Here is a 26038-nt window from a genome sequence, read left to right as displayed (position 1 = left end):
TTTATAAAATTACAAAAATTTTTAAGATTATTAAGTTTAGCTTTTACCAATAAGTTATTTTATCAGATTAATTTTTGAGATAACAATTATTCAAACACAAAATATTCAGAAAAAGGTTATATTTTTTTTTGATCTAAATCAAACTTAGATTAGTTTTTGGTAAAATTTATTTGAAAATGTTCTAAGTTGGATTAGTTTTTATTTAACCAATTAATACTATGAGAAGAATTAGCTATTATTAAATCAGAAATTACCAAATTTAATTAAAGAAATATTTCAAATAGAATGTCTTACTGATATAAATAAAGATTTTAGCCAACATTTTATAATCTGACGATAAGTATTATTAAATTTTAAATTTATGATACATTTAAAGCTGTTTACATATGGCTGTCTTTGGAAATAAAATATTTAAATAATTGGTTAAGCAATGAGTAATATGTGATTGGATCACTTTTATAAATTACTTTGTTTTACTAAGCAAGAAAAAAAAAGATAAGATTCTGCAACAAGAAAATTCTCGATAATTTAATTATAAAAAAAAGAAACTATAAAGTATTTTTGTAGAAGTAAAATGATAAAGTTATGCGCTTAAAAGATAACTTAGCAGATTTATGAATGCTCTGCTTTTAAGAACGAAATGTAGTTATTTTATTTGAATTGAATATAAATTAAATAGTGCGTAAAAGCATATTTAATTAATAGTGTTCAACATTTAATGAAAAAATGATTACTTTTTTAATAGAATTAGGCAATTTTTAAGTAGGCACAATAGCGTTTTTAGTATAGATTCCTTGAGAGAAGATAATTAAATAGATAGATGTTAACCTTTTTTTGAATAAAATTAGATAGATATTAGACATAAAAATTATTAATAAATAGAGACCTTAAAAAAAATATAATTATCTCGCGCAATTGCAAATAGCTAAGCCTTAGGTATAAATAATCGTTCGTACAATTAACTAATTATATTTTTAATTTATTTAAAAATTATGTGTATATTTGGAAAATTATATTTCAAACTATAAAAATTAAACAGTTCATAATTTAAGATATTTTTGCAAAAAATTAGATAAAGTTTTAGTACACTAAATTAATAAATGGAAGATAAACCTAAATAAAACTTCGCAAGAAGAGATCGTTTAGTCGAACTTGAAAAGTAAGCCTAAAAGAAATGGGAAGATGAAAAGACTTATGAATCTAACCCTAATCCTGGATAAAAGAAGTACTTGGTTACTTTCCCTTATCCTTATTTGAATGGTAGATTGCATTTGGGACACAGCTATACCATGACTAAAGTTGATTTCATTGCTCGTTATAAGCGTCTTAATGGATTTAATGTCGTTTTCCCCTTCGGTTTCCATTGCACCGGTTAGCCTATTTCTGCTGCTGCCACCAAGCTTAGAAGAGAAATAGAAGAATATGGTCTTCCTCCAGTTTTCCCCGAAGAAAAGAAGGAGCAAAGACAATGGAATATCCTCAAGAAGATGGGTATCCCTGATGAAGTAATTTTTTAATTTTCCTAATATAAAAATAAGCAAAAAACTAGCAAATTTATGCTTTCAAAGATAGATCTTAACTAAGCATTGTTGAATAGCTATCTTCCCATGAAAAAAGCAAAATAAATAAATCCTTCGCTAAAATATTTCAATAAATCAGAAGAAAAGCACTAACAAGCAGATACATTATTATTGACTGATTAGGCTGAATTTCACTAAATACATTAAAATGAAATTTAATTAATTATTAACTAATTCAATTTTTAAAACAGGACATTCCTAAATTCTAAGAAGGTAAATTCTGGTGTGGTTATTTCCATCCTTTTGCCACTTAAGATTTGAAGTCTTTTGGTGTTGCTGTTGATCACAGAAGATCCTTTATTACTACTGATGTTAATCCTTACTATGACTCATTCATTCAATGGTAGTTCACTCTTTTGAAAGAAAGAAACTATATTCGTTATGGTAAGAGACCTTCCATTTTCTCCGTCGCAGATAATCAAATTTGTGCTGATCACGACAGAGCTTAAGAATCTGAAGGTATTGGTCCATAAGAATACACTCTTATTAAGTTGAAGGTAAAAAAATAGAATCTTATCTAAAATTTTTTAATCTAAAATAAATCTCTTTTTTTAAAAAGATATCTTATTATATCAATATAAACATTAAAACCTATTCAATACATTTTATCAATTAATTACCACAACATAATTCGTCCACTTATAGAATACCCCTTTAGCAAAACTCAATAAAATATTTTTTTTTTTCATAATAGGTTCTCGAATTCCACGGAGCTTTGAAGGCTCTTGAAGGCAGAAACGTTTACTTGGCTGCTGCTACTTTGAGACCTGAAACTATGTATGGTTAAACTAACTGTTACATTCTTCCTGATGGTGTTTATGGTGCTTTTGAAGTCACTAATGATGAAGTATATATTTTATTAATATTGTTTTTTTACTTATCTATCAATCTTTGGTTAATTATTTAGCCAAAATTTATAATCATATTTATGATAATTTATCCTTATTTTTAAGTGATTTAAATAATGAAATGTATTTAATAGGTCTTTATTGTTGCTGAAAGAGCTGCTAAGAATATGGCTTACTAAGATTTGACTAAAGAATATGGTAAATATGTTAAAATTATGGATATTAAGGGTACTGATTTGTTGGGCATTCCTTTGAAGGCTCCTCTTTCCACCTACGAAAAGGTTTATGCTCTCCCTATGCTTACTATTTCTATGGAAAAGGGTACTGGTGTTGTTACTTCAGTTCCTTCTGACTCTCCTGATGACTATGCTGCTCTTAGAGATTTGAAGAACAAGGCTCCTCTTAGAGAAAAGTATGGAATCAAAGAAGAACACGTATTGCCATTTGAACCTGTTCCTATCATTAACATTCCTGAATTGGGAGATCTTGCTGCTATTGTTGCTTGTGAAAAGCATAAAGTAGCCTCTCAAAATGATAAAGAAAATCTTAAAAATGCTAAGGATGAGTGTTACTTGAAGGGTTTCTATGATGGTGTTATGAAAGTTGGTAAGTACGCAGGTGTTAAGGTTTAAGACGCTAAGAATTTGGTAAAGAATGATATGTTAGCCTCTGGTGAAGCCGCTAAGTACTGGGAACCTGAAGGAAAGGTCATTTCCAGATCTGGTGATGAATGTATTGTTGCCCTCATGGACTAATGGTATCTTGCTTACGATGAAGAAGAATGGAAGAAACCAGTTAGAGATCATGTTAAAAATGTATTCAATTGTTACAACGATATCGTTCACAAGAGCTTCATTGCTACTGTTGAATGGTTGTAACAATGGGGTTGTTCTCGTTCTTTTGGTCTTGGTAGTTACCTTCCTTTTGATAAGAACTATCTCGTTGAATCTCTTTCTGATTCCACCATCTACATGGCTTATTACACTGTTGTTCACTTGTTACAAGGTATTTATTTATTTATTTTTTTCATTTTTTTCATTAAATTTATTATTTTTAAAACTAAATTCATTATTTTTATTCAAAAGGAAACGTTGTTGGTTCTCAAGCAGGTCCTCTAGGAATTAACCCTGATTAGATGAACAGAGAATTCTGGGACTACGTATTCTTGAATGCTCCTTATTCTGATAAGATTAAAGTTGAAGAAGAAAAGATTAAACAACTTAGAGAATCCTTTAGATATTGGTATCCTCTTGATTTGAGAGGATCTGCTAAGGATTTGGTTAAGAACCACTTGACCATGTGTATTTTCAACCATGCTGCCATTTGGAAAGATGAACCTAACATGTGGCCTCGTTCATTCTTTGTTAATGGGTAAATAATTATTTTGCTTTAATTTTTTTATTTCCTCTATTTTCATAAATTAATTGATGAACATTTGCTTAATCATAATAATAGATATATGCTTGTTGATGGTGAAAAAATGTCCAAGTAAAAGGGTAACTTCTTTACATTGAAGGATATCGTCTCAATGTACGGTGCTGATGCTTGCCGTTTTGCTTTATCTGAAGCCGGTGACACCCAAGATGATGCTAACTTCGAAAAGCAAGTTGCTGATAACTCAATTCTTAAAATTTCTACTTTGGAAATGTGGTTAAAGGAATACATTGCTAACCATCAAAATAGTAGAACTGAAAGCCCCAATGAAAATATTACTTTCTTCGATAAGGTCTTCGAAAATTAAATTAAGAATCTCTATGTCAACTGTATAAAATCTTATGAAGATATGCGTTTCAGAGATGTTGCTAAATTCGGCTTCCACGAATTCGGTACAATCAAAGAAGAATATCTTATCAATTGTGGTACTTTTGGACCTCGTAAGGACCTTATCCTTACCTGGATTTAATATCAACTTTTGATTATGTATCCCATCATTCCTCACTTCTGTGAAATGGCTTGGGTTATTTACTTCCTTCCTCTTGTTAACAACAGTGCATAATATCCTGCTACTCTTTCCCAAGCAACTTTACCTGAAGTTAACGCTGCCAGTATTGATGCCATCACTATCCGTGCCTACAATTGCTTATAATCTTTCTTGAGAAATCTCCGTGTTACTTATAAGAAATCTACTCAAACTAAGAAGGGTGCCAAGGATGTCACTTTCACAAAGGTTACTGTTATTTATGCTCCTAAGTATCCTGATTGGTAACAATATGTAACATATTTTTAAAAATATTTTCAAAAAGTAGAGTTAAATATTTTATATTTATTCATTAAAAGGTCTTAAATATCTTGAATGAACAACTCGAAGGAAACAAGATCAAGGATGCTTGGAAGGTCATCCTTAAGGAGAAGATTACTGATAAGAATCTCTTAAGTAAATCATTGCAATTTGCATCTTTTGTTACCAAGGAATTCGAATAAGCAGGAAAAGAAGTTCTTGAATCTACTCTTCCTTTCAACGAAATTTAACTCTTATAAGACAATAAGCACTTGATCCAAAAGGAACTCAAAATCGAAGATGTTAATGTAATTAAATCAATAATGAGTAGCATAAATTAAATTATTACTTTTAATTAAAATAGTTCATTTCTGTAGATCAAGCTGAAAGTCTTAAGGACAAGACTTACGCACAAGCTCTTCAATCTTGTGTTCCAGGCAAGGCTCAAGTCGTTTTTGCTTGAAAACTTTAACAAAAAATTTATAATTTAAAATTAAATATTTTTATTTAAAATAAACAATTAAATGTCCGATTTTTATTGCCTGTTTACTTATTTTTTAAAACTATTTTTTTAAATAATTAATTAAACGATCTATATATAAATAAATATATTAAATAAACAAATGACATTAATAATATTAAATCATATTCCTAATTTATTAAAAAATAATGATGAATCTCAAGACAAACATATTTTGCTATAATAATTATGTATTAAATACCAATAAAAGTTATTAAAAATTATAAATATTTAAGATTATTCTATAAATTTTTTAAGACCTATAATGTAAAAGAATTTTTTTAAATAAATCTACAATCAATTATTAAGAATACAAAATAAAAAAATAGTAAAATTTAAATATGTTTGTTTAAGTTTATCTAAATTATTTGCTTTTAGAATTTAGCTCTAATAAAGAAAATTTATTATTTTTAAATAGTTAAATTAAAAATAATAAACATCTCATAGAAATTTTAAATCATTTTAATTAAATTAAAATTTTTGAACTAAAAAATATTGATTGGTATTGAATTAAAATAATTAATTTATTTTTCATTAAATTTAAAGATTAAAAGACATAATAATATTTTAATTTAATTTAAAACATTTTGATTAGATTTTATATAAACACAATAAATTACTAAATTTTAATAGATAAATTTTTTAATATTGAAATTTTAATAGCATAATATTGTTTTTATATTCATTCTTCATCTGATTATTCACTTTGGGCATTATGAACTTTTTTAGTAGGAGCCCTTTGTATAAATGTTCTTCTAGCAATATTTTAAACTTTGGTTTAATTTTTATCTAATTTTCTCTTTTCTACAGCTTATACTTTTTTACTTTAATCAAGTTGCTATCTATAAAAATCTTATTCTTTCTTAGATATTTGTAGTTCTTGCTATAACTTTTCTTTTCTAACTCTGTTTTGATAGTTTAATCTTTCAGTTAAGTTTTCCCATTTGAATTTTGGTAAATATTTTATATTCCATAAATCTTCACCATAAAAATTCCTAGTTTTTTATACTTTATTGAAAGAAACAATTTAAAAGAAGTTATCAATAATATATATTATATACCCATCTTAGTACAATTTAAAGATAAAGCAACTCTTTTTGCAATTCTTTTGTCTTTAAATTCAACCCAACCCTCTGTATAACATCTTCTTTTATTACCTCCATTTTTGATTCTCATTTTTCTTTTTCTATCATCTAATTATAAATTTAGAATTTTGAGCAAAGCAAATAAACAAAAGTATCACTATAACTTAACACATATAAATTTAACAAATATATATACCTTCTGCAGCGAGGTAAACTCTTTCTATTCCATAAGGTTCAAGCAATTTTCTAATATATGTAGCTTTCATGTATGGAGGGATTCTGGATAAGTAGCATACACCTATTTTAAGTAGTTTATCCTTAAAATTTCATTTAAAAAAATTAAAAACGCAATACCTTTCTATTGTTATTTCTTATTGAATTCTTCAACTTTTTAAATCATTTTTTATTTTTCTTTTTCTGATAAATTCTTATTTTTCAAAGCTAGTTTCAACTTTTTAAATTCTTATTCCTTTTAATCTTCTTCTTCTTCTTTTTTATTATCGTCGTTATCATCTTCTTCTTCTTGGTCATCAGATTAATTCTACTGGTCTTAACTATTATCTTCGTCATTTTAATCTTATTCATCGTTGCTTTCTTCAGCATCTTCTTATTCTTCTTGATCACTATCTACAACTTCATCATCTATTTCTATATCATCATCTAAATCTTCCCCATCACTAAGTCCAATATCACTTAGAGTTTCTTTGTTCAAACCACCCATTTTTGCTTATTGATTTGTTATCTATAAAGAAATTAATTTTTGATCTAAATTTTCTACTTTGTATTTTATAATAATAATTAGAGATTTCTGAGCTAACTCAGATTATATTGGTATAAATACCAAAAATAATCAATGGATAATTTATCTTAATGTAATTTTATCTGTTTATATTAATTAAAATAGAACTTTTTGATAATAAAAAACAATTAATTTATTGATTATTCTACATATTCATCGATTTTTGTAGGAAAGCATTAAAAAGAAGAAGAGCAAGTAAAAATACAAAAAGGGTTTGTTTTGATCGAAAAAATGTAAAATAAACAGAGGAATAATACGCATACTAAACACATAAAAGCAGAATCAATACACTTAAAAGGCAACAGATGAAAATTAAAATTAAATTGAATTTTTACATTATATATCTGAATATCTTTTAAGTAAGTAAGTAAGTTTTTATTTGTAAAATAAATGGTTATCTAATTAAATTATCCTTATGATTGATTACAGACTGTAATGTAACACTACATTTTTGGATATTAAATTTTGATAGAACAATGCAGTTGATAAATTTGTAAAGAGGTTCTTATAAATAATGATTTAGCATTGTTTTGTTTTCACAAGAATCTTGATTGCTTCAAAGTTTCTCTCACTTTAAATTCTTCTGATAAGATTGTTCTTACATCATCCTAAGTAGATAAAAATTTCAACTCATCTATTATTTCCTTTAATTAATTGTCATCATCATGTAATTCAGCATAATATGAAGAGGCAGGTAAGGCTTTTTTGAAAAGATAGTTTAATGTGAATTTCTGTTAATTTAAATAGAATTACCGTTATCTGGAGCAGACCAAAAACTAATAGGTTAACTGTCAATATATACTACTTTCTTCATATCTCTGTTGAGACGATCTAAATCTTTAACATATTCATCCATATCTTCAGGAGGGTAAACAATTTTATCACAATCTTCATTAGTCAAGATATGAGCGAATGTATTTTCGGGATCTATTAATTTCTAATTATTTAATTAAGATAAAATTAATTAAAATAATTCAAAATATTTGTTAAATTCTTAATCTTAAATTATTGTATTTGCAAATAAATATATTTTATAATATTTGCTTATTGAGGGCATGCATATGCTTGTATATATAAAATATAATCATTATTTCAAATTTCCCTGATTGAAATTTAAAATATGATTTCAGGATTTATAATGTAATTCCAAATTGATGTTAATGATTTACAAGAACTTTTTCTGCATATGATTTGACTCCTTTTGTAAATAATATAGGTTCGGTGTTTTCTCTTAAATATTTTAAAAATTCTTCTAAGTGAGGTCTTTTATACACACTCAAGTATGTGTCATATTCAGGTAATTCAAAGTAGTAATCATGATCTCTGTTTATAATTAAAAAAATTGTAACTTTTGTTTGTTTGTTTGCTTGCTTGCTTTACATTCAAATTAAGTAATGATTTATAAAATATTATATATTTATTTGTGTTTTTTAAATCAATAAATTAATGAATGAAGGATTGCATTTTATAAAATTTAATTAAATTAATTTAACTTTTTATAAATCGATTTAAAAAATGCTCACTAGCAAACAAACTATTAAGTCAAATATAAAGATATGACTTTCTTTCTTTTGATTTCGATAGAAATTTATTTACAAATATATCTCCAGAAATTAAAATTTTTTTTAAAGATTACTTTATTTTAAAATTTCTTTTGTTTGTATGTTTGTTCTTTGCTGAAAGTAAATACAACTAAAATAAAATGATATTATCTTTGAAAGTATTATTTGAATTGCTAGTCAGCTTATAGTTTCTATGTGAAGTATTTTCGATTTAATTGAGTAATAAATAACTAGTTACTTTAATGGGGCGTTGATGTAAGCTTCGTGCTCATCAGGAACAAATGTGTAGAAGAGGATTTCATCCATTTCTAAAACTACTGTTAACTTGCCCCTATATTTCGGATCCTAAGGTGGAAGAAGGGGCTTTTTATTTTTACTAGCTTCCTTATACTATTCCATTAAAAATCCTAAACTGTCCCATGATTGAGGGTTAAAATAATCGTCTTCTTTCTTTTCTTGCTTAGCAGATGCAGCAGCAGCAGTGTTTTTAGTATTGTTTTTATCTAAATTTTCAGCTTCTTTATTCGATTTATTCCAAAAAAAGCTATAAATTGGTTTGTAACAGATTGAAGCGTTATGTTGCTTGAACTGGAATGCAAATATATTTTAATTCTACTATAAACTGCTTATAAACTATTTTTTTCTGTTATTGACTAATCCCTTAATCAAATTTCTAGAAATCTAAATCATCTCTTTACTAATATTTAACACCCTAACTTAATTTAATAATTGTTTAGATTTTTTATAATTAACAAAAACTACATCGAAATATCTATTTAACTATATATCCTTCTTTTTCAAAAGTCTTTTAGTTTTTAAATTCATTTTTTATTTCGTTGCTTCTTCTCTCAGTTTATTTGTACTTAATAAAATACCTTTCAGATTTCATCTCTATTTAAATTACTTGATTAAAACATTTTAATTTTTTTATTTTTTATCTCAAAAAAAGATATAAAGTACTTGCATTTATTACAAAAAATTCTAATTTTTATAGATTTTTATTTCAAATTTAGTTTATTTAGTAATGATTTCTCAACTAAAAAAAATGAATAATTTTTGTGATAGATTTAATGGATATATTTTCTGGTATTCATTTACACAAAATGAGTAAAATTTTAAATATTTCAATCTTTCAAATAAAAAAGCACAATTTATGATATTTAAAACAATATATTTTATTATTTTAGTGTTAAATAAAATACAAAAAAAAAAAGCATTAAATAAATTAATAAAATATATAAAAAATGAATTAAGAAGAAAGATGGTTCAAGAAAAAAAATCCCTTTCAAGTTCATTTATATTGGATTATGGGAAAATTCATTATCTCGATAGAAGTCCTACTTTACATACTTTCTATGAAATGTGTTTTAGTTGACATTATACCAAAGAGATTGAATACATATTTTGATTTTCCAATAACATGCATAATATTAATGGGATATTTACTTACATTTAGGTCTCTTTACTTAGCTTCAGTAACAGATTGTGGCACTCAAATCACAAGCAAGAATTATTTAAAAAAGGAATAGCATGAAGATGAGAGAAAAAAGAAAGAAAAAATTGAAGCCGAAAAGAAAGAGAAGGCTTAAAAAGAAAAGGATGAAAAGAAATAAATGGAATTGGCAAAAAAAGCTAAAAAATCATCTTGTTTATGCAGAAGAAGATAAAAATAAAAATAAATCTAGGTATCAAATACTGAATCAGACTCATAGATAGATAGTAGTAATCATATAAAAACAGCAGAGAAAAATAATAAAAATGAAAAGACTAAAGCAAATAAAAAATAGTAATAGACATAAACAATTATTGGAGAAGTTAACTAGACTGAACACAGCGAAGGATGCAAACACTAAAATTGTGATTAACATTAACATAATAAAGGCAATGAAATAGACAAAATAAAATCAAAGATATGCTTAAAATGCAATATCGTTAAAGAAAAACATGATCATCACTGCTCAATGTGCAATAAGTGTGTTTATAGATTAGATCATCATTGCTTTTTTATAGGATAGTGTGTAGGTGATTATAACTACCTCTACTTTATTAGCTATGTATTTCTATCTTATGTCATGACTATGATAGTTCTTTTATGTATTATTCCAGATGTTATAGACTTCTTTTTATTATAATGGGATAAATTATCATCAAGCTTTGTTGAAATTTTTATTCTTCTTTTAGGTGGCATATTATTCCACTTTTTCACCATGATATTGTTAATTTCTCATTTGTACTATATTTCAAATGAAGTAACATACTTAGAAAATTTGCATAATATGAAAAAGAAGGAATACTCTGCTTTAGAATGGGTATGTATAATAATCAAATGTTAGTCTCGTGCTAAGCTCTACGATACTTTCACAGCAAGATGGCATTAAATTTTTGGAAATCTCAATTTCACCTCTATTATTTATCCAGAAGGAACTAAGATTAAACTGGATTGATTATTGATTAAACAAAGCACATATTAATTAAAATTAAATTATTTATAATTATAAATGTGATTTAATATTTAAATTAACATCGTATTTTATTTTTTTCAAAACTAAAATTATTATTCAAAAAAATCAAAATAATTTTTTAACAAGATTTTTAAAAATTTTAAAATAGTTTAAATAAAATTTTAATGTTTTAATAAAATTAAAAAGAAATAGAAAAAGTGCCTAAAAATAATGAAAAATTCTTGAAAGAAAAACTTAAAAAACACTAAAAATAAAAATGTATATTCATTCATAATAAATAAACTTGCTTTTTATTTTATATAAAAATGCTCAAAATATCTTTAAAAGAAATTAAAATATTTCAAATAATTTTATTTAAATTTAAAAATTTATTCAAAAAGCATTAAAAAGAAAGAATTTGGAAAAATCTCTAAAAATAATGAAAAAAAATTAAAATTAATGAATAGTAAAACAATTAATAAAATGTATTCATAATAAATACATTTATATATGATATTACTTCTTAATTAATTATTTTTTATATTTGCTAAATGTTTTGGTTTTCAAACCTAAAAGTATTTTTCAAAGGATATCAAAATATTTAAGTAATTAAATTAAATAAGATGCATAAATAAATAAATTAAAAAGAGTATTAAAATTAAATATAATTCTTCAAAAAATATTAAAAAGAATTGAAAGAATGTCTAAAAACTAATTAAAAATAAATTAAAAGTTGGAATGAATAAAAAAAAGATTTAAAATAATAAGAAAAGAAATGAAAATGATTAAATAGAATTATAAACCATTTAAAAAAAAATGAAAGCTAATAAAATAAAATGAAAATAAATAAATAATTTTAAGTGCTTTAAAAATGTTTAAAAATAAAAAAGAAATAAATAAAGTTAAAAAAATGCATGTAGTATTATATGTCTCCATCTGCATGAATCGTTTCATGCAGCAGCGGCATATAAGCGAGTTTAAGCGTAAAGATTAGACAACTGGTCATATAATTATGTATCGAAAGATTCTAAATCTTCCTATTACTCACTATGCCCATATTTTAATAAAAATTTTTTATACAATTATTGCCAATTCGATGGTACTGTCGGTTTGCAGTTCTTGACGCTTGCTTTGAAATCTTTCTAGTTATTATTTGAAATATTTATAAAATTAACTTTTTTAAAGTAATTAATTGATAGCTTACATATGTAACTTCTCTTAAGATAATTTATTAGGCTGGAATATCACTTAAGCTATTCACTTTTATTATATTTTTTTATTTTATTTATTCTTGGAAAGCTTCTGGGTCTTTTGTATCTTCACCTCCCTCTTATATAGGCATGTAAAATCTTTGCTCTTCGTCTTATGATCTAACTTCTTCAAGACTGTCAGTGAGTCCATCAGGTAATCTTGAAATAAAAAGTAAAAATTAACAAAAGGAATATATTTATTTATCTTTATGTATTTATTGACTTACTTTTTAATAACTTTAAAATATTTAGCATTTCTTAAATCTTTCAGTGGTCTCATGAATGCATCATTTATCACAGTGGATATATCTGCTCCACTATATCTAATATAAATAAAAGTATAATTAAAAATTAAAAATATTAGATCATTATTTAAATATTACCCTAATGTTAGTTCAGCAATTTCTTTTCTTTGTTCTTTGGTTAATACTTTATCTCCTAATATCAATGTAAGTATTTCTTCTCTAAATTTTTAATTTGGCATGGGAACTAGTACTCTTTTTTCAAATCTTCTGAGCACTGCTATATCTAACTCCCAAGGCATATTTGTTATGGCTACTATATTGACATTCTTTTCTTTATCATTTTATATATCTAATTTATTAATTTTATTTTATTTTTTTTACTCCACTTTACAATTTTTAATTAAGAATTTTACCATCTAATTATTTTAAAAATTCAGTTTTTATTCTCCTTTCTGTTTCGTTTTCGTCATCATTTCTTTTTCTTCCTATTGAGTCCATTTCATCCAAAATTATAATAGAAGGACTGTGTTCTCTTGCCAAATCCATCAGCATTCTCAATAACCTAATACAAAAACTAATTAGTAAATTTATATCAATTTATTTTTTTACTTTTCACTCTCTCCTACAAACTTAGATGTAATGTCAACGAGAGAAACCTGCAAAATTGTGAATAAGCTATAAAATTCGTTGCAAATTGCCTGAGCAAGCATTGTTTTTCCCACTCCAGGAGGACCATAAAGAAGTATTTTACGCCAAGGACTAGGTTAGCCTTATTGACTAAACAAATTAGGATAAAGGAGTGGTAATTTGAAAGATTATTATATTTATTTTTTAGCATATTCGTTTCCTGCAATATCGTTAAATGTTACATTAGGTTTTTTCTTAACTATACAATCTAATTAGTATTACAAAATCATTAGAAATGAGAATATTGAAAATGATAAGCTTTATAAGCCGAAATATTTTTGTCTCTTTAAAGAAAATAATTAATTGTCTATCTTAAAAATACAACTAAAAAGCAATCGAATTATATTAATTCTTAAAAGATAAAATGGTTAAAATTTACTTTTTAAAGATCTTTTTAGATCTTAAATATATTTTAGAGTTTAATCATCAGCTATAGATTATATAGAAGCAGTTTCTTCACTCGCAGAGCATCCACTCATTATCGAATATCGAGTTGCCTTTTCGCTCACTTAATCACTATATTATTCTGATGGATTTTATGAGGCTCCATTACTGGAGTTGTTTTAATTATGAGTGCCTCCTCCACCGCTGTTATTTCTATTATAATTACTGTTATTTTCATTACTTAAGCTATTTCCACTGTAACTTTAAGGGATGACTTTATTATAATGAGATTTCTGTAAAAACTAAGAAAATTTATCTATGGGTTCTTTTATTTAAAATCGATTTACACATGATTATTTATTATTTTATTTAATTGAATCTTTATCATCGAGGATGTCCTTCAGTCCAAAGTTGAACTAATTTGAAATGCTCATTTGTTGAATTTAATTCTAGATTGTTTGATTTAAATAAAGAGTATTATTAACCCTATAATTCCTAAATATTTAACCTATTTTTATTAAAACAAAAGAATATTTAGAGTTTAAAAGACAATTAATCATATTTTCTCTGTTAAGATATCCATTTGTCAGAACTACTTTGATTTATAAAGCTATTCCTGAGATAGATTATACTCATTATTTTTATTTATATATACACAGATAATATTTTAATAATTTACTAGAGCAAGAAATGCTAATCAAATGGGCAGAAGACATTTGTTTATTTTTTGTCTTTTAAGAGTATTCACTGTTCTAACTTTAAGTCTGTGACATTTAATTAGACTATGGACTTTATTACTTTTATGTTTATCCTTTCTAATTAGATAATCGAATAATCTATTGCATATTTAATATTCTATCTTAAATTGATAATTAACTGATCTATCTAAATTTTTCTACTTTGTACTATTACAAACTAAATATAATTATTTTAGATTAATTAAGAGCGATAATAGCCCAGTGTAGAAACCTATGATTGGTTGGTTATATTACTACTTTTATAGTATTGAAGATATAATTCTGCTATGTACAGAAATTGTTTATATTTTAGAGTAGGAATAAGTATTATAAATAAATGCTTGCTATCTATTTATTATGTTTTTACTAATATTTAATTATTCTTTAGTTCTTTAAATTAAATGAATATTATTAATTAATTAATTAATTAATATCAAAAACTCTCCTTTGAATAATCTCCAATATTTTTGATATAATTTGCTTGAAGTCTAATTAACAAATAATTGATTGATTAAATTGATGTATCAAAATTATTAAATTAAGGGTAAACACTCTAAATCAATCAACACTAAAAGGCTTTATTTTTCATTGATAATCGTAACTACATGAAATATACTTAAGAAATTTACTATAACTCTTCTTTTGATAATTCGTAATATTCTTCCTTTTTTTAAAAAATAACTCTCAATAAAAACTGAACATCTATAAATTTGCATTAAAAATGTAAGAGAAGGACTATCAATAAAAGAATCATAAAAAACAACTTTTGACTATACATCGAGTAACTAAAAATACTAAAAAAATAAATGGTATATGAAAAAAGTTAGAAAATTTTTAATAAATCCAATTTAAAATAAATAGTTCTGAAAGCAAGTTTGAGAGACTATTTATTGAATATAAAAAGATAATTTCATAAAAGATTTTGATTATTCATTTCTTACTTTATAGTACCAATTAAAATTTAAGCAAGATAAAGTAAAAGAAATAAATTTGAAATAAATATTTTGATAAAACTAAAATTAACTTAAATTATTTATTTACTCATTCCATTTTTTGTTAATTGATTTAGTTTATTCTTAATACAGATAAAAGGAATATTCTTTTTTATATCTACGAAATTTATAAAAGTAATATTTCTCCTTGATTTTTATTCAATATTCAATTTGAAAATTATAAAATGTGTTAATAATTAATTAAATAGTAAAAAATTAGTTGAGTAATTGATTGATTGATTTATTCTTTTTGTTAATTTGAAAATTTTCTTTTTAATTATATTTCGTTGTTACTTTTTAATCATTACATATTTATTTTCTACTAATCTTAAGTAAATTATCCAATAAATCCTTTCTAGATATTAATTTTTTAGAATTTTTTTGACTTATTTATTGAAAGTATTTTATTTTATTTTTATTAACTTTTACTTACAACTTTCTTAAAAAAGAAGTTTAAATATTTTTTGATATGCCAATAAAATTGGGAGTAATATGTTTTATTTTAAATATAAATTGCATATTATTTTTATTTTATTAAAGCTTTTTTAGATGAAATGAGTGAGTTTGATTTATATTTATTTTATTTTATCTTAATTAATTAAAGAAACCATTTAATAAAAGTAATATGTAAATCTACAGTTTATAAATATTAATATTTTTATAATATTTTAGCCTAAAATGCATTAAATTTTAAATAATTTAAAACTTCAAAGCAAATCAGCAACAGTTTTTCTTTTTTTTGTTACCATTATTATTATTCTTGGCGCTGTTACTATCTAAAATAATATTATCCTACTTTTATACTTCTCCTAATTTAACACCTGAAGAGCCATTTGCAGTTGCTTCTATTTCTCCATTTTTTACTTTATCTAAGATAGTTACTGCTGTCTAGCAAAATGTCTTTTATTAAGATAAACATTAACTTTGCTTATAATTAATATAGTAATACCTGTTCTACGTTATGCTTGGTCTTTGCTGAAGTCTCTATAAATAGCATATTATGTTCTTTAGCTAGCTATAAACCTTCTTCATAACTAACTTCTCTCCTAAAATGAATAAAATACGATGTTATATAACTTACTTAAATACAAATTAAATTTACTAGCTTTCCAAGTCAGATTTATTTCCAATAAGCATAAAGGTTAAGGTGCTATTCCCATTGTTAGTCGCTTCTTCTACCCATCTAGTTATATGCTTAAATGTATCTCTCCTATGAATAATTTAAAAAGCATTATATCAAAATGAATGAATAGGTTTATCATAATTGAAAGTATTGCAAGTATTCTTTAATTAATATACCTAGTTATATCATATACTACAAGAGCCCCTGCAGTAGATCTATAATAAGAACGTACTATGCTTCTGAAATCTTCTTATCCTGCTGTATCCCAAATTTATAATTTTACACTTTATCCATTTATTTTTATAACTTTGGCTCCAAATTCTACTCCTACTGTTATATCATGTTTATCTCTAAATACTTCTTATGTAAACTGCATAATGAGACTAGATTTTCCTACACCCTTTATCATATAAAATATATTTCATATTTGCTTACTAAATATTAGCTTTTATCTGAATTATGCAAAAAAGATAAAGGTATGCTATTTGAACTTTATTTAGAATCTGAAATAAAAGCTAATTCTTAAAAAATTACAGTATCGCCAATAACAATATATTTGAGTAAATAAGCATATGACATTTTATCTATTATTGTTTTATTTTTAATAATTTTTCTAATATAATTTGAATTATAACACTACCTAAATTTTTTAGATTTTTCAATAAGTAAAAAGAAAAAAATATTAATAGTTGATTTCTGTTTATTAATGATAAAACAAAATTTAAAAGCTTAATAAAAACTACCTCGCTGATTCTTAATAATTCTGAATAAAATTTAATTTTTTTCTATAGGTAAATATTTTATTACAGTAATTCTTTGGTTAAATTAATAAAATAATTTAAAGTGAAGTTTTACTCACTTTCATATATAATTTTTTTCCATAATTCCATTAAGCTTTCTTATTTATTGGAAGCATTAAAAAAAATTAATGAAGTCTTCTATTTTTTCATCATTATATAATTATTTAATTAATACATTTACGTTTTATTAATGGTATTATTCAGTCACAAAAATAAAATAAATAAAAACTTTGGTTAAGAAGAGGGGGAGTTTTTACTATTATTTTAGAAAATTTTCAAATTATCTGATGAATCTTAAACCAATCTGTAGCAAAAACAAAAAATATTTTTAAAAAACAGAAAGAAATTTAGAATTACTTTTTCATAAATTTATAAAATAAAAATGAATAAATAAAATAATTTCTAAATAAATTGTCAGATTTCTTAAAATTTGTAAATAATAGTATCAGGATTACTAGTTTACTATTAAATAATTATCTTGCTCTATTGTTATTAAAAAGTAGTTAAAATAAATTTAGGATAAATTAATTTATTGATTTAATATCATAAAAAACTATATCTATCTTTTTTATTGGATTCAATCACTTAATTTTTAATAAAATATTTTCTCATGTATTAATGAATACTTTAAAATACTTTATGCTTATTCAACTTATTTATTCAATCAAGTTGAGTGATTAATAAAAATATAATTTATAAATTAAGGATTAATTTTTGGAAAAAAACTACAAAAAAGACGGAGATTATTTTTTCTTCAAGCTTTATCATTTTTTTACTTTGAATAAAGCATTTAAGACCATTTTAATTAAATTTTATTTTAAAATCAATCTTTTTTGCAAGAGAATATTTTAGATTTTAAACCCTGATTCTAGCTTAAATAAAATTATTTATTTATTTAACTTAATAATATTATTCAAGTCATTTAATTTGATTAGTATTAAGTTTTTTATTAAAGGTATTAGGTAATAGATTATAATATAAATATCAATTTTTACAAAAAAATTTTTTAATTTTATTTATTAAATTATTTTAATTTTTAGCAAATAGATTTTAAAATATTGTAAAAGTTTATAATGAACAAACCAATGATTCAATATAATAGTAAAATGAGTTTATTTAAAGCTTAGATACAATTTAGACTGAATCCATGATATAAATAAAGAAGAATTTAGTAAAAGTTTTATTTAACTGATACAATAATTAAATAATTGCTAGCTAAATGAATACCTTTTAAAAATATTTTTTATAGGTATCTACAAATACACATATTATATTTTTAATCGTTTATTTTTCTATTATTAGATAATTCCTTTAAAAAAAAAATTTCAATTTTTATTTAATTTTCTACTTTAAATTTTAAACTTATTATGCTTTGTATAAACAACCTTGATTAACTACTTGAAAAAATAAAACTTATATTTATGCATCTATTTATATTTATTTAATATGTTTTATTAGGTTTTATTTTTTTTTTGAATGTAATTATTGAGAAATATAAATTGTAAATAGCAATAGAAAGTACAGAGTTTTTTTTACAATATCTAAATAATCATGAATATCAATCAAATTTTAATTAATATTTGATATATTTTCTACTGTTCAAGAAAGTGATTAATATTAGTTATAATAAATCAGTATTATCATATCATTTATGAATTAGAGCTAAATTTATAAATATGTCATTCAAGCAATTTATATTGACATATTAAGAGTTTTTTCAATAAATTATTACATAATCTTCTAGTTAAGTAAATAAAAAAAGTAAAAAATTTAATTAATCAATTTTATAATTTTGAAAATATTCTATAAATATTTGGAGTAAATTAATTTGAAATTCTTTTATTTGAAACTTTATAAAAATACAAATATAGAAAATAATGTAAGCATTTTACCATACATATTGTCTTAATTAAATAGATATCTTTATTGTTTAAAAATCAGTGCGAAATGGGAAATGTATCTAGAACTTCATGATAATTGATTTATAGTTATTAAATGTCTTTAAATAAATAGTTCTATGTAATTAAAAATAAAGAAGTAGCACTGATGTAAAAAAATTATTAAAATTGAGTAAAGTATTAAGAATATGAATAAATTTAATTGGTTATTTTTTAGTTGGTACTACTCAGATTGCTTTAAATAATTTAATAATGACATGAAAGGGAAATACTGAGTAATTGAGAATAGTAAATAGCCAGTCAGGGTTCTTACCTAGTTTTAACAATATATTATATTTTTCATACTTACTTCTAAATTTATTATGTTAAATTGATTTTGATTTCATTCATTTATATTAAAACAAAAAATCATTCATAAAAACTAAGTAAAAATAAATATTATCTAAAGATTTAGTTGGTATTTTTTAAAGAAAAAACAAAATAATATTTTAGGCCTTTAAGCTTAAAAAATTTAGAAAATGTAAATACAAAAAAAAGCTTGAGATTTTTCATCAAAAGTTTGTATATTTATTATTTAATGTAAGCTATTTATTTCTTTAGTAAAAAATAAATTTGATTAATTTCTATTTATAAAGTCTATGTCATATTATCATTTCTTAAGCTAAAATTTTTTTGAATTAAAGATCAATTAGATGATCTAATAATTTTAGATTTTATTGTAAAAAAATTTATATTTGAATTAACCTCAGAATTCATCTTCACAATTTTTTATGGTATTTATTCTATTTATCATAATTTACTATTTCACTTATACATAATTCCTAAATTTATTTAGTTTTGGTCGCTAAAATCTAAATACTTGATATATTTTAACATAGAATTTAGATTTTTGTATATTTTTAATATTTTGCTTTTTTTTGAGAGAAAAAAAATAGAGTTTTTGTTTAAATGTTTTCAGGTAGTGGAGAAAATCCTTTATAACAACAATTCAAGCTGTTTTAATACGTAATTCATGTAAAAATACTACAAAAGATTCTCAGGTTTGGGGGATAGTAAAATTAACAAGATATCAAAGTAAATTCGTTTCAAAGTAATTAATAAATTAAAAAATTTACCTTAAAATAATAAAGATGCATATTTCTCAGTAAAATGATTGAATAATTTGGATTTTTAAAGATATTTTAAACAGGCTGGCCTCAAATATTTTAATGATAAATATATTACAAAGAGCAGTGATAACCGATGTAAAAAGTGTTAGATTTTTAATTTAATTTATTAACCCAATGAAAAATCTGATTAAAACTATATGATTAGGATAATGAATCGATATTTTGTATGAAAAAAAATAATATATTTAAATTTTTTCATTTAAAAAAAAAATTAATAACTAAATTTTTATTTAATATTTTTACTGAATAAAATATTAGAAATATTGGATAAAAGCAGCTTATTTTTCTTTAATATTGATTTAGATATCAAACAAGCCAAGCCATCAAAATCTATTAGCATTACTTATCTAAATAAAAAATCTTTCAATAGCTTTGATAGACAAATAAATTTTCTTATTATTTTTAATTAAAATTTGCTCAATAGTAAGAATACAAGTCAGTAAGACTTCACTAAAATTTTTGAAGTAATTCAACGCTTATTTCAGTTTTTTCTTTTTAAAAAATTGTTGTTTTACCATAAATTAACTTTTTTTTGTCTACGAGTTGTACAATTGAGAGTTAAAAATGAGATTTAGTGATATTTTGTGAGTTTGGATGATTGCGAAAAGCTTCAACTCGTTTTACTTAAAAATGGTTTATTTCTTTTAATTTGCATAAGATAAACCTATTTTAAAATAGTGTAAAATTATGTAGGCTTTATCAAGAAAAATATATATTTAAGTTCGAGTAACTTTCTTGAATAAAATTAATTAGAAACTTAATCTTGATTTCTTTTAGAAAGAAATTTAAGTAGTGGAGGATATTTCTAAATAAAATCTGAAATCAATAAAAATTTATTGGATTACTGATGAATATTTGGATTGATAAGAGTAATGAAAAAGGGAATATAGTAAGTCTATAAATCATTTGAAATTACAAAAGAGAATGTAAATCTGAGCAACCTTACTTTTAGCAAATGCTAGTTAACTTCTATGCATATTATCTCAAAATTGTACATAAAGTAAGAAATAATTAGTATTTATTTGAGTGTAAGCGAAAATAAATAGTTTCTGAATCAGTAATTATTTTGATGATTATAAAAAAATAAATTGAGTAACAAGATAGAGAGATTATAGATAGATAGATTTACAAAAATAAGTTAAGTTTTATAAAAAATATTTTAAGTATTAGTGTTAATCATTTACAGTTGTTAATAAAGATTAGAATATAAGATAACCAAAATTCAGCATAGTTTAGAACGCTGAAAATAAATGGCCATTTTAGAGAGTTGAGAATGAGAAGATTAGAGATGTTTTTTGTTTGTTTATTTGTTTGAATAGTATAACAATAATTTATTTTGATGATTGTTTTAATTTTTATAGTTTTGTTATGAATCTAATTTTCTTAATTAATAATTTCGTTTTCAAAATTTCCTCTTATCTGTCTATCTATTTGTATAGTGTAGCTAGATTTGTGGATAATTTTTTAGAAGAGAGTTTTTTTTGTCTTTTTGCTCATTAGCAAGCGATTTCACAATTAGAATTAATTTTTAATTTATTGTTGATGAATCTTCTTTGAAGGAGAGAGCTTTCACCAATATTATTTTATAATTACCAGTTAATTTGCATTTAAGCAGGAATAACTTATTTTGTATCTTATTGTTCTTCAGATTTAGATGAATTTGTATTCTTTTCATCATCAAATGAGTTATCGAATTCATTCATATCATCAATGTCGTCATAATTTCCTCTTTTCTTATCAGTAGCACAAAGAGAGAAATCATTTAATTCAGCAGCTTAGCAACCATTTTTCATTAAATCAGGGTTGTATCTTTTCTTAGCGACTTGAATGGAGCAATCATTCATATTTTATTCAATTTATAAACTCTTTCTGTTCATTGGTTTAGCAGATTGTACGCAGCCCATTTTAATATCAATAAATTTTTGAAAAAATAATATGATGGTTTGTTTGTTTTTCAAAGTTATTTAATTAAATTTTTTTTTTTGCTTAATTATTATCTTAGTTTTTGAATTGCAATGATTAGCTTTTAATAACAATTTTTTTTCGTTTTAATTTAATATCTGATTTATTCCTTCCTTCCTACCCTTAAAATACAAGAATGATTAATTACTAATTGATCTGCTCATAAATTGAATAGAAAATATATATCAATAAATCTAATGTAATGCATGAAAAAACAAAAAATTGAAGTAATCTTATATCAGTCTTTATCTATTCAAGCATTATTTATTACATTATCTTGTAGAAAGAAAAATAATACTTAATAAATTATTTATCTTATAGAAAAGAGCTAATAAAAATCAATTTAGACAAATTACACATCTAAAAATTAGTATTTTTAATTAAATGTTGTTCCTATCATATTTAGCAGTTTATATGTAATCCCATGTCATTTATTACCTGAAAAAAAATAAATACATTCAAGAAATTGATTGGCACTTTTAATTTAAAAAAGTAGAAAATATTAATTCAATTAAAGAATCAATAAAATCAACCAACCAAACAGATACACTCACTCACTCACTGATAAATAATCAAACAAAGTAATAAAGAAAGATTTGAAATACATTCAAAAAGAAATAAATTAAATACATCTTTTGGTTATTTTTATCCAAATAATTTAATTATTAGTAATTCTATAACTAAAAAAACTAGTTCGCATCATTTTAAGTAATTCTATTACGCTGCTATTGTGGATATTTTTAAATAATGAAGTGATTTAAGTTAGCATTATTTATTTGTGATTTAGTATGAAAAATTTTCAGTTTGATGAAATAACAATTTTTTTTTTGCTATTTTACTTATAGATTTTAGTCTAGTTAAATCATCAACAGCTATGTATGTCTCTTTGCTGATTTCACACTAATTAATATATGATCTAAAAAATCTTTGATTATTTAGGCTGGCTAAATCAGAAAAAATTAGATAAGAAAATTTGATTATTTTTAATCTAGAAACTGAGAAAAGGGAAAAACTTTTATTAACTTATTCATTAATAATTTATTAACAAAAATACATTTTTATTTTCTAACTGGAGTCATCAAAATTTCAAAAAAACTAACTATTAATTTGCAATCAAGTATACTTAACTTTTTGATTTTCTCCAAAATACACTTTAAATTTTACTATCTTGAACGTACTCTAATTTATCTTAAACTGAGTAGAGCTATCAAATAAATTTGAATCCTTAAATACTATTTTTTCTTTTCAACTCCTAAATGATTCAATTTCTTTGAAATTTATTTTAATCATTTTTCTACAAAATATTCTCATCTTTCTACTCTAAATATTAGTTTAATAAACTGAGTGGCGTTTATTTAATATTAATAAATAATAAATAATTGTTGATAAATTACGTAATCTGTATAAAAATAAAAATACGTAAATTATTATAAATAATATTTCAACTAGCCGTAAATTGATATTATGGTGAATTCAATGTGCCATAATTTTAAAAAATCCATCTTATTGAGTGGCTGGCACTAAAAAAAAATTTTAACAGCTTTCCAGCTCTTAATTTTTTAAAATTTTACCTTCTTTACCATTAATTTTTTATGACATTTTTTATAATTAAAACAGAAGATGTAAAAGCGTTTCTGAAATAGTTTTTGGTAAATTATAAATATTTCCTTATTCCTTGCAATGAAATAGATCTTATTTCTATGCTTTAATTATTATCCTTAGATAAAGTATACAAAGTTATCAATATTTTTTTATGTAGTCTTTGTTTCTTAGTATTATAATAAATTTTATCTCATTTCAGAATCAGCTTTCCTTGTTCAATAATTAGGAGTAATTTTGATAATGGATTTAAAAATAAAGTACAATAAAATTTTCTTTTACTCCCTTACTTAACGTGGAAAAATTCAGGATAATTATTAATTGGGATTAAGATAAAGCAAAAGAATATTTAAAATTGATTAATTAGATATTGCATGTAATAATTAAAACAAGTAATGTGTTTAGGTAATTACTCAAATAATTTCAATATTTCATAAATACTCAAGCTACATTTTTAACTTTCCTTATCCACCTTTATTAAAATTATTTGAGATACTATAATATAATCATTTTAATTTAGCTTTAAAATATTTTTGTTTCTGTCTTAATACCCTATTTTAGAGTATATTATTATAAAATATATTGATAAATCTAATAATAGTTAATTATGTGATTATAGCCAGCTTTGTGGTAATAAAAACTATTCATTAACTTCATTAAATTATTTTTTGCAAAATTTCCTTCATAATTAAAAATCAATAATTTTGAAATAATAAAATACTAAACTAACTAGGTTTTCTTTTAAATAGTTGATAGAAATATTTATGATCCATAGTAATAATTAGTTTTTTTTAATTTTTTTAGCTTTAGTTATTAACTGCATTTATCATAAATATATAAAAAACCATATTTTTAAGACACCAAATTATAACTAGCTAACTCCAAAAATTAGAAATTTATTAATTCTTAGGAGTATATAATCTCAAATCACTTTATGCACTGGTGCAATTTAAATGAGGTACTTTTTGGCTGGATTGTTTTTGTTATTTTACACAAAATCTTACTTAAAAACACAAATTTTTATATTTAAAAATATTGGTTAGTAATTTTTTATTTTTAAAGCATTATATATCACAACAAGTAATTAATTAAAATTTGTTCAATTATCACAATTTAAAAAGATAATTGATAATTTAATTCTTGAAACAAAAAAAAGAAACCATTATTGTAACTAATTGATGAAAAAGGTATAAATAATGATAACATTTTAAAAAATAAATTTAAAATATTTGAGGAACATAAATTAATTAATGACAACAAGTTTTTTATGAATTAAAAAGTAGTTTTCAAATTAGACAAAAAAGGTTGTTTTTTTTTTCAATAATTTAGAATTTCCGTAATTAATATGATCATTTCAATATAAAAATTTATCTCGTCATTATTTTAATTTAATGATAGACTATGTTATTTTTAAAAATAAATTAAATGTTTAATATTTTTATCGTAACTTTTATTAATAAATTTAATAAACCATTTAGATTTCTAAACAATTCTTTATTAATAAGTAAATATTTGTTTGGTTTATCTAAATCTAGATTACCAAAATTTAAAATTTAAATGAATTTTTTTTAGGTAAAATACTTGTTAATCTGTCAGTAATGATTAAATAAAATATAACTATGATTAGTAAATAATACATAAAAAATTAAATATTCCTATTTCAGATATTTAATCTCTATTGATAATTTAATTTAGATTAAAGTTTATTTTTATGTTTAAAAAATATTCAATGTTAGAGCTCATTATTTAATAATTTAATATAAATATATGAAATTAATAAATAATTGTTTTTAAAAATCTAAATATTTTTTAAACTGAAAATGAATTTAATTGGAAATTATTAATATAAAATACTCAAAAATATAATCAGAGTATTTTTTTGCTTTTAATTGTTTTATTTTAGAAATAATTATTTCAATTAAGTAGAAACTATAATCAAAATAAAGTTAAATTGTTAATTTAAATTTAATTATAATCAGTCTTTAAAATCTGAAAAAAATTTTCTTAGATTAAAATCTATTTATTTAGAACAAAACATAAATTACACAAATTCACTTTTAATGAAAAAAAGTTAATTCATTTTCTTTACAGCCAAAAACCACCTTTTTTAAATCCTTTTTATGATATTTTTTTATTTTA

At 22.7% G+C, this 26038-nt stretch overlaps 8 protein-coding genes across 8 annotated transcripts; 2 read left to right on the top strand and 6 right to left on the bottom strand. All coding sequences in view use genetic code 6, as the record gives it.

Annotated features, from left to right (window-relative positions):
* Positions 1–62: 62 nt before the first annotated feature.
* Positions 63–863, bottom strand: TTHERM_000670349 (hypothetical protein; the record flags this gene model as incomplete). The annotated part of the gene is made up of 2 exons (XM_012800667.1): positions 63–476; positions 735–863. 2 exons carry the CDS (start codon positions 861–863, stop codon positions 63–65), a joined length of 543 nt encoding a protein of 180 aa, XP_012656121.1.
* A 105-nt stretch (positions 864–968) lies between these two features.
* TTHERM_00670340 (cytoplasmic leucyl-tRNA synthetase) lies at positions 969–5213 on the top strand. Its single transcript, XM_001026355.3, has 8 exons — positions 969–1505; positions 1772–2077; positions 2275–2427; positions 2563–3433; positions 3514–3799; positions 3884–4640; positions 4706–4954; positions 5011–5213. The coding sequence occupies exons 1-8, from the start codon at positions 993–995 to the stop codon at positions 5107–5109; spliced, it is 3234 nt and encodes a 1077-aa protein (XP_001026355.2). The 5' UTR covers positions 969–992; the 3' UTR covers positions 5110–5213.
* A 635-nt stretch (positions 5214–5848) lies between these two features.
* TTHERM_00670330 (Pre-rRNA-processing protein esf2, putative) lies at positions 5849–7062 on the bottom strand (the record flags this gene model as incomplete). Its single annotated transcript, XM_001026354.2, has 4 exons — positions 6606–7062; positions 6448–6549; positions 6228–6359; positions 5849–6174 (listed from the first exon to the last, which is right to left on the bottom strand). The coding sequence occupies exons 1-4, from the start codon at positions 6970–6972 to the stop codon at positions 5849–5851; spliced, it is 927 nt and encodes a 308-aa protein (XP_001026354.1). The 5' UTR covers positions 6973–7062.
* A 379-nt stretch (positions 7063–7441) lies between these two features.
* Positions 7442–9484, bottom strand: TTHERM_00670320 (NLI interacting factor-like phosphatase). Its single transcript, XM_001026353.2, has 4 exons — positions 8851–9484; positions 8220–8373; positions 7804–7987; positions 7442–7750 (listed from the first exon to the last, which is right to left on the bottom strand). Exons 1-4 carry the CDS (start codon positions 9435–9437, stop codon positions 7587–7589), a joined length of 1089 nt encoding a protein of 362 aa, XP_001026353.2. The 5' UTR covers positions 9438–9484; the 3' UTR covers positions 7442–7586.
* A 372-nt stretch (positions 9485–9856) lies between these two features.
* On the top strand, positions 9857–11056 carry TTHERM_00670310 (DHHC zinc finger protein; the record flags this gene model as incomplete). Its single annotated transcript, XM_001026352.1, has 1 exon — positions 9857–11056. The coding sequence occupies one exon, from the start codon at positions 9857–9859 to the stop codon at positions 11054–11056; it is 1200 nt and encodes a 399-aa protein (XP_001026352.1).
* A 947-nt stretch (positions 11057–12003) lies between these two features.
* On the bottom strand, positions 12004–14464 carry TTHERM_00670300 (AAA family ATPase; the record flags this gene model as incomplete). The annotated part of the gene is made up of 8 exons (XM_001026351.3): positions 12004–12195; positions 12258–12462; positions 12531–12626; positions 12687–12897; positions 12962–13110; positions 13158–13443; positions 13615–14127; positions 14299–14464. The coding sequence occupies 8 exons, from the start codon at positions 14462–14464 to the stop codon at positions 12004–12006; spliced, it is 1818 nt and encodes a 605-aa protein (XP_001026351.2).
* A 1601-nt stretch (positions 14465–16065) lies between these two features.
* On the bottom strand, positions 16066–17050 carry TTHERM_00670290 (small guanosine triphosphatase family Ras family protein; the record flags this gene model as incomplete). Its single annotated transcript, XM_001026350.2, has 5 exons — positions 16066–16248; positions 16298–16394; positions 16451–16558; positions 16648–16871; positions 17006–17050. The coding sequence occupies 5 exons, from the start codon at positions 17048–17050 to the stop codon at positions 16066–16068; spliced, it is 657 nt and encodes a 218-aa protein (XP_001026350.2).
* A 4781-nt stretch (positions 17051–21831) lies between these two features.
* TTHERM_00670280 (hypothetical protein) lies at positions 21832–22332 on the bottom strand (the record flags this gene model as incomplete). Its single annotated transcript, XM_001026349.4, has 1 exon — positions 21832–22332. Exon 1 carries the CDS (start codon positions 22240–22242, stop codon positions 21832–21834), a length of 411 nt encoding a protein of 136 aa, XP_001026349.3. The 5' UTR covers positions 22243–22332.
* Positions 22333–26038: the final 3706 nt, after the last annotated feature.

Source organism: Tetrahymena thermophila (assembly GCF_000189635.1).
Source record: "Tetrahymena thermophila SB210 genomic scaffold scf_8254028, whole genome shotgun sequence".
NCBI lineage: Eukaryota > Ciliophora > Oligohymenophorea > Hymenostomatida > Tetrahymenidae > Tetrahymena > Tetrahymena thermophila.
Note: the sequence above shows the minus strand (reverse complement) of the source record. Positions and strands in the feature narration are given on the sequence as shown.